This window comes from Rhinolophus sinicus, chromosome 3, assembly GCF_057876585.1.
Source record: "Rhinolophus sinicus isolate RSI-liver-muscle chromosome 3, RSI-T2T, whole genome shotgun sequence".
Taxonomy (NCBI): domain Eukaryota; kingdom Metazoa; phylum Chordata; class Mammalia; order Chiroptera; family Rhinolophidae; genus Rhinolophus; species Rhinolophus sinicus.
In genome coordinates, this window is record NC_142503.1 from 130227609 (window position 1) to 130236214 (window position 8606).

At 44.8% G+C, this 8606-nt stretch overlaps 1 protein-coding gene across 1 annotated transcript; it reads right to left on the reverse strand.

The window, feature by feature from the left end:
- Positions 1-6591: 6591 nt before the first annotated feature.
- Positions 6592-7626, reverse strand: LOC141570366 (non-secretory ribonuclease-like). Its single transcript, XM_074326704.2, has 2 exons — positions 7473-7626; positions 6592-7264 (listed from the first exon to the last, which is right to left on the reverse strand). Exon 2 carries the CDS (start codon positions 7257-7259, stop codon positions 6771-6773), a length of 489 nt encoding a protein of 162 aa, XP_074182805.2. The 5' UTR covers positions 7260-7264; positions 7473-7626; the 3' UTR covers positions 6592-6770.
- Positions 7627-8606: the final 980 nt, after the last annotated feature.

An 8606-nucleotide genomic window follows, 5' to 3' on the forward strand; every position in this document is an offset into this window, starting at 1 on the left:
TTGTAAATTTGTGTCTCACTTCTCTTTTATTTCACCACAGATACTGACATTCTATGCACAGGCGGCTTCACCACACTTCTTTGGCACTAACAACATGTTTCGGTCATGTTCCATGGTACTAATTTTCAAGGTTCCATGAATCTCATTCCCCTTATGGGACCACAGAATTCCATTGTGTGCTCAAACCATCACACTTTACCCATTCTATAAGGAGGAATAAGCTGTTTTCAAACCTTACTCCCTAGCTATGCCTAAATGTGTACCCTGAATAAAAGAGCAACCAAACCCCCATGAATTTATCTAGAGTGCATGTGTGGTGAGAAACTCACTGCCATGTACTATCAATCTTCCTAGGACCTGCTGTTTTGAAACTCCTATATGGGTGTGGGGTGGTAGGAGTTGTGTTTTGACAACACCAATTACTTGCAGGTACACACATGTGTCAGTGGACCCAAGGAAGCCTGGGAAAGTAAAAACTGCCTCCACAAAATATCACCCGTTGTGGAAGAATGTCTCCATTTTGTTTTTTCTTTTCATAGAATGATAATTTGGGAACATTGCTCCATGTAGAAATCAGCAATATTGAATAAGCTCCAATTTTTTATAACAAAGGTGAACTTAATACCTATTTTTAAATGTGGGCACTGGGAGAAACAAGAAACTGTTTCCTTTACCTTGTAAATATTGTAGAGCAAGTTGAAAGCCAGAACAACTTCTAGGCAACCTCAATGAGGAAATCAGTTAATTTAAAAGGGCTTGTGTAACCCTCACAATTGTCTACAAGGCATTCCTATCCCCATTTCCAAGATGAGTACACCAAGGCACATACAGTGAATTAATAGGATGTAATGGCAGAAATACGAGTGTATCCCTTCGGAGCCTGTGCTCTCCTCATTTTAGGCTGTGTCTTATAAGGCACCAGAATGCACAGTAGGTGGAAGGTAAATCCTGTCCATACTGGTTGCCTGTGATTCCTCATCTCTAAGATGGGGACCACTGTCCAGGTTGACTGACATGCACTAACGTGGTTATGGTTTTTAGTGCATAACGTTCTTTTATGAATAAAATATACTCATGAAAGATGTGAGACAGAAGGGGTCTCAATTCTGGTGGCTCTTACCCTTTACATTTGTCCCCATGAAACCCATTTTTTAAGACACAGCATAGAAACTACATTCAGGAAGTTCAAAATATTTTGCCATTTTTATTGATAACATTGCATATATTGCCAAGTCATGGTTTCAAGTGCCTGAGTTAAGTATTATAACAATAGGACAGATGTTGAGCTGTTTCATGTGGTGTTGAGCTGTTTCATTGTCCTTTCCTTTTCCTTCTTCACGGGGTAAATGTGTGTTTCTATGTACGTTTTTGGAATCTTATGTAATATTGTGCTCATACCCCACAGAAGCGATTGTCAAGTTGCAGTCGCGGGACACTGGTGATCCTGATGACCACTGATGTGTCTGTGAAAACCTCATTTGTTTGAGGCAGGGTATTCTTTCTATAATTCAGCAAAACAACATAGTGCGACTGATGATTGAGTGCAAAAGCAGATGTGAGAATCCAGCTGTCTACTGTGAGCCAGTCATGAAAGAATTTTCAAAATGAACCAAATGCTATTTTGTTGCTAAATTTTCTTTAGAAACAAAGATTATTTTTCATAAAAAGATGATATTTATGTTAATCTATAACAGGTTCATTATTGTTATGATAGAAACTAATGTTAATCTATTCAAGGCTTTCCTGTTTTATTTCTTATACACCTAATAGAGCCAATGTGAAAAGATAACAGAGAGAGGAAAGTTCTTTGGGGTTCTCAGTAGTTTATATTAGAAAGTGATAGGAGGGCTAATGTGTGATTCCTGTTGCTACAGAATATGTGGCAGAAGTTGGGGGTGTAGATGAGGTGGAATTTGTCCCCCGCTGACATATGAGTTCCCACCCACTCAGCAGCTGCCCTTGCATGGACATGTTGTGAGACTAGATTTACAAAACAGCCTGCTGGTTCAGGCTGTTATCCCAGGAAGTGGGAGGGAATGTTGGTTGGGGGGTGATCTATAAATCAAAACATCCATCTTTATTTACCCCAGGCATGACTCTGCCGGAGTCTCAGAATGGGAACCATTGTACTGAGAAGACAAATAAAGTTGAATTCAGTGAACACTTTCCACGGTCTCTATTGAGATGCCTTAGAAGAAACTAAGCCCACGTAGATGTCACTCTTATGCCATTCTCGTGTTCTACTGAGTCACAGCTAAATCATGCCTGAGCCTTCGTTGCATGTAGAAAACTTCAGTTTGAGGATAAGGAAGCATATTCAGTTGTGGCCCTGCCCTCACTGAGAAGGCACAGCAACTGCCTCTATGAAGCACTATTGTTCTGAGAGCCTGGATTTCAACAGTGACAACAGCACCAACCACGACTTCTAAATTTGGAGGGGTCAGTTAGGCACTGCACAATACATCTGTAGTCATGACAGAAATGTAATTTGTGGAAGCCAGTGCAAAAGGAAACTGTCCAAATTGTTTAAAAACCACTGAAATCTATTAGTTAATGACTTACTTTAGTTCTCTACTTGGTTTAGATTACCTTTGATTTGCGATTACTGCTCATGACGAAAAGGTTGAAGCAAATTGCTCTCTCACGTCAAAAATCCAATGAAGGATTCATTCTCACTCCTTGTTAGCTATGCCCTGACCCTGGGCTCCACTCCAGACAAACTTCACTTCACATGTTTGATTGACTCTCTGGTTCATTCAAAAGTGCACTGACCTGGCTTTTGTAGGTCCCGGTGTCTTGTGCCAGATTTGATAATGTCTAGATGCAGAAACGTGGGTCACGTTTTCTAAGTCAGTGGGAATGTATGATGTGGGTTTAATCTACTCAATGGTCCGGTTTTCATGGGGATCACCCTGCTAGCCTTATTTACTAAAGTCTCTCATATCACCCATTTGGAATTCAATGTACCTTTCAGGGGCCCGCCCACCTGGTAGGTCAGGTGGTTGGAGCGCCCTGCTCCTAATGCCGAGGTTGCAGGTTGGATTCCCACATGGGCCAGTGAGCTGCGCCCTCTACAGCTAAGATGTTGAACAATCTCAGGGAGCTGAGCAGCCAGAGGTTGGCGTGGGCTGCTTGGGCTGCTGTGAGTTGCTGTGGACTGCTGTGTGGCGCCATGAGCGCCTGGTGCACAGCATGCATGGCCAGTAGCCAGTGAGAGCTGCCGTGAGCTGCTGTGACTGTCCCACCGACGACTGGCGACCGACTGCCTCAGCCGGAGGGAGCACAAGGCTCATAATACCAGCATGGGCCAGGGAGCTGTGTCCTACACAACTAGACTGAGAAACAACGGCTTGAACCGGAGTGAGGGGGAGGTGGAGGAAAGGGGAGAAGGGAAATATATATACATATATACCTTTGAAATGATGTGATTATTATAACTCAGGCCTGGGACACGATTGACGTTTAAATCGGCCATATTTCTATGTGCATTTCAAGAGAGAAGCTTATTAACCTAAATAAAATTTTAGATCAGGAAAAAGGCCATTTTCCATAGGGAGTTTGAATTACTGATGGGAACAGAATTTCTGTGGTCCTTTTCTTACTCATTACCTCACTGTATTACGGAATTCAAATGGAAACACAGTTCCTAAACTCTCAATATTGGGCAAAAAAACCCAATCACAATGATTTGCTTCGATTTCTCTCCTCTAGTGTCCTCTGACCTGATGGTGGGGTCTTCTTTTTCTGGTCTGAAGCTCAATCCAGACAAGCCCACGCTGCGTGCACAGAGGCAGGTGCCCTGCAATGTTCCTGATATTAAAACATAAAACAAAGTGAAAACAATAGCGATGTGAGTTGCCCTTTCACTTCATGCTGGACTTTACAGAGTGTGATACAACCATTAACTGCATTTAGTCCCCCACAACTTTCTTTGAGAATATGGTCGTGTTCTGAGCATTTATAAAGTCGGGAAGAGAGGCTTCGGAAGGCAAGTGGACTCCAAAGAATGTGTCCTTGGAATATGCTGACGTGAACAATTAATTTCGGTGACAGTGGTCACGATGGTGTTGGCCCCTGGTTCAGTGCAACCAGAAGATCTCTGATGTGTATTGCTCAGGGTGGTGTGAGCCAAGTGTTGGATTCCTCCTCTGTGAGCACAGAACCCACCTTGCTCTGCTTTGAATCATCGACCTGCCTGGAAGGGAAGAGCTGCCTCTGAGCTCTAGGGCCATCAGATGCCTCTGACCCCAGCCAATTCCTCAGCTGGCTCTTGCAGGACCGGGGAAGAGGAGGAACATGGGATTGGCCAGGGGGTGGGGAAGGCCACGGGGAGGGGAATAGGAGGGGGCTTAGGCTGAGAGAATGACTGTGCGCTTTACTGAGATGGGAAGCCTCCTGTGTTTCCCTCTTCTTCCACTTCTAATTTGTCAGTAAGGCCTGATGATTCAAACTTGAAAACATTTCCGAAATCTGCACCTTCTCTTCTGTTCCATTGTGATTACCATCATTCAAGCATCAAGTATTTGTCCTGGACACTGCGAGCTCCTAACTGTTAGCATCAATTCCACTCCTGTCTCTCAAATTGTCGCAGCTAGACTGACTTTGGTCACATTATCTAGTGTTAAACATACTCCATTTGTTTCCCATAGGAAGTTACTCCTTACCTGCGTCTGCACAGGTGTGAAGCATGTGAACCTCATTAACCTTGTCATTAATGTCCACACTTATGATGCTCTTTTTCTGCTAGTTTAACTGTTGTTCTTCTAACTGCCCTGTCTATATCCATGTCAGGGCCTTTGATCTCTCTATGTCTCCCTCTCTCTCCCGTCCTCTCTCTGGTCAGATGAGTCTCTTCCTGGTCTCTGCATGACCAGCTGCTGCTGTTCATGTTCAGAATTCATTCCCCTATTGGGCCCTTCCTGGTCCCACTTTTCAGAATCACCTTCATGAACTCATGCAGACCTTCTGCATTGCATCGATCTCTGTAATCTTTCTCCTGATACATCACCTGGAAAAATAATTTTATACTTTTATTCTCTTCCCGGTAAAAAGGCACCATACGGGAGGAATGTGTCCTTTTCACTTAATGTCATGACCACCTCAGAAGTGTGTCTGCGATACAGTATCAGCACAATAGATAGCTGCTGGATGAATGAATGAATGAATGAATGAGTGAGTGAATGATGAGACAGGGGATGAGGACACGAGGCAGAGAGAGCTTGGCAGGTGGCTGAGTGATCGCTCTATCGTATGGTGTTGGAGATGCTGTGTCCCTGTCTGGGAAGAGACATATTATTTGGTAACTGAGGCCAGGAGCATTCACTGCATCATTCTTCATAGGACATGTGGCCCCCACCTCCTCCTCTCTTACTGCAAGGCTATTGGAAGAGGGAGCTCATTTCATGCCAGTCGTTATTATTCTGAAGTCAGTGGATTCTGTGGAGCACCGGAATTTCCCAATCCCAGGGCCCCATGCAACTATTTGTGTCGACAGACCCACCTAGAGGAGCAAAACCCCGATGACACCTCCAGAGGAGATGCTGGAATGTAGCTACTGTCCGAAGTAATACAGAGCAAGAATTTCTAACCATTGGGGATGTGGGAGGGATGGAAATTGCTACACTTTCAGGCATGGAAGAGGAGCTTAAAAAACAGCAGGAATCCTAGAGACATAGTGTTTGATGACATGCCTGAGTCAGACACTCCTGTCACCCAAACAATCACTTAAATGCTGGTCCTGACAACATTAGCAAGGGGCTTTCACTCATGTCCCTCACTGATTCCTGGGTGCAGCCCTGTGGTGGAGGTGGGGCGGGGGATCTCATTACCCAGCCCTTCTTTCTGTGGCTCCACAATTCTCTAATATTGGAGCTTGTACCCTTCCCTGACCTGAGAGTCAATGAGCCACTGACTCCCTCTTGGGGACAGCTGTGGAGGTCAGAATGGGCAAGAGCTGCCTCACCCTGATGAGATCCCAGTTTCATGCCTCCTCCCTGTCCTTCCAGCACCCCATGACCAGCTACCCCCTTCTCCAGGACATAGAAATGGTCAGGAAAGATCCCACGTTCTCCAGGCACTATTAGAACCTGCCCATATACACCTGAATAACTGATCTCCTTTCACAGTTGACTAAACCCTAGATCCAACCTTAGTGTAACCACTACTACCTGCAGGTTTGAGATACTCATTTACAGGAAAACATCTCTGAGGCCTCAATTTCCTTTTTCTTTTTTGGGCTCATGACATATGGCATATTTTTCTTTTCCTTTGTTTTCTTTTTTTACAACAGAAATTACTTCTATAATAAAATTTATAATTCATTATTTAGACAGAATCAAAGACATTTCTTTCCCACTTATTCAACAGGGGCCATTGATGATTTGGGATGGAAATACACAAGTAAGCGTGGAATCCTCAGGTTTACGACATGAGGCAGAGAGAAAAGTCTGTGTCGCTTCATTTTATCAGGAACCCCTTATCCTCATGTCTATCTCCATCAAATCTCATATTATGGAAAGGAAAAATTCTCCAGACCAGCCTGTGTGTACGTGACAGCAAAGGGGCCCAAACAGACACAGCGAAACTTGTAGGTGATTCTGCAAAGAAGTTTACTGCAGGAGCACAGGAGCTTCAGCTCAGCAAAGCTTAAAGGGGTTTGGGGGCTGGTGATGAGGACTGATGCTTGCATTCAAGGTACATGGTAGGATGTGACCTTGGCTGTGACTGTGGGACTTAGCACAAGAGCTTGGCACAGAGTGCTGACTCAGAGCTTAGATGAGCCGATCCAGGTGAACTGGAACCTTCATGTATGCTGGATTGTCCCGTCGAGTTCTGCAGTCACAGGCAACAATGTAGATCTTCTGTGCTTGCCTTGTGCTGTATCTGCAGTTCCTATAAGTTGATGAGGGGCCTATGAGGTTGCAGTAGGTTACCATCACTTGAATTGAGCTATTATGACAATTTGTATACTGGCTACTAGGGCAGGTTACATTTGGGGTCAGACAAAGATTAGCTACAGTAGCATACGCTGTATGGAGGAAAGTATTTATGGGTTTGCATGTCCCATGAACACCAAAATAAAGATAGTTAATTGGCTGCATTGCGATGTTGCATTGAGGGTTGGTCATATTTATGTGCTGAGCATAAAACCACTGAGTTGCTGTTAGATTGCCGGGTGCTCCATGGAGGGAGATTACCATCCCCAAGAGCCCCAGCAGGAGAAGGAGGCAAAGCTGGGAATCCCGCTGTGTTGGAACCATGTTTCCTGTAAAAAGAGAAGAATCTCCTGCATCCAGGCCCAGTAGTGACACACCACCTCATCTCTCACCCTGCAGACACTGAGGTTCTATTTCCTTTTCCCTCAGCTTCCCCAAGTCTGTCAAGTACTGGGCATTAACTTCAGCTCAGCCCTCCCTCAGTAGTTGTCCCATCACCAGCCCGCCTGTGTCAGTTCCAGGGGCTCATTGTCTTACCCAGTCTCTGTGCTGTGGCTGCTGTGAGAACAGATCCAGCTGGTCGTCCTGGGATTCAGGGGCAGCTGGTCTCCCCAGTCCTGGGGACTGGATATATAGAGCATGCCTTGTGGGTGGGTCCAGCAGAGCCAAGAGGGGTCTGAGTTTCAGATGAGAAGAAACCCACAGATTGGCATGTGACCCGCTTGTGCAAGGAACCTCTTGTTTTGTCACTTGCTGATCACCACATACCCAACAACAGACCTCTGCTGCTTCTGTGGTACGACTCTAATTGCAGGCATCCCGTGAGGGCAGAGCTCTGCCAATGCGTCGGGTGTCCATTGATGAAAACTGCACACTGGCTGTAGAACAGCCATAGAGTTTATAACTGAACTTGTGGCAGGCACTGAGGGACGGAAGTACAGAGAGTCAGGCCCAATTCTTGGAACACTTGGAGCCTGGAGGGCTGTCTGTACAGGAGGAACCTGGGTCCCCTTCACTTGTTTGAGCTCCCAGGTTTTCTCTCACCTAAATGTTCTCCATCTCATCAACCTGAGCTCTGAGCTTCTAGTTGCTCAAAATCCTGGAGGTACATAGTGATTTCTTATGTATCTTTGAAGTTTTACTCCTGTTCCGCTTGTACTGGATTCACTTTCTCTTCGTTAAGACATGGTCTGACCAATGCCTTCATTTCATGTCAAGTAACAATAGTATAACCATTCCACCCAGAGGAAAGTCTTTCTGTAAAATCTTCCCCTGAATGAATGTTTGGTGTCAGGTAACGTCGGGCTCATATTCCTGTCTTCTCTTCAACCTTCTATTTCTACCAAATACTTCCCCCTTGGGAGTCACTTACTATCGGGGTACATTTCATTTCCTGATGTATCACGTCAAATTTTTTTTTTTAGTGAAGGGAACATTTATGGACAGGGCACTGTATTCTTGAGAGTATAGAACTTCAGTATATAGTCTGGAGACATGAAATATACTCTTGGTCTCCAGAAGCAGACAAAAATAATTATAGAGACTTGATTTGTTACAGTGTGATAGAGGTTATCACACTGTGTGAACATGCTTTTATGGGGACACTGAGAATGAAGAGTCCTACTTGGCCTCCTGGGGCAAGGAAGGCTTCCAGAAATAAAGGTCCATTTG

What these genes read in the sequence shown, in the direction of transcription:
- LOC141570366 (XM_074326704.2), bottom strand. Translation starts at nt 7,259, where the DNA reads ATGGTTCCAACACAGCGGGATTCCCAGCTTTGCCTCCTTCTCCTGCTG.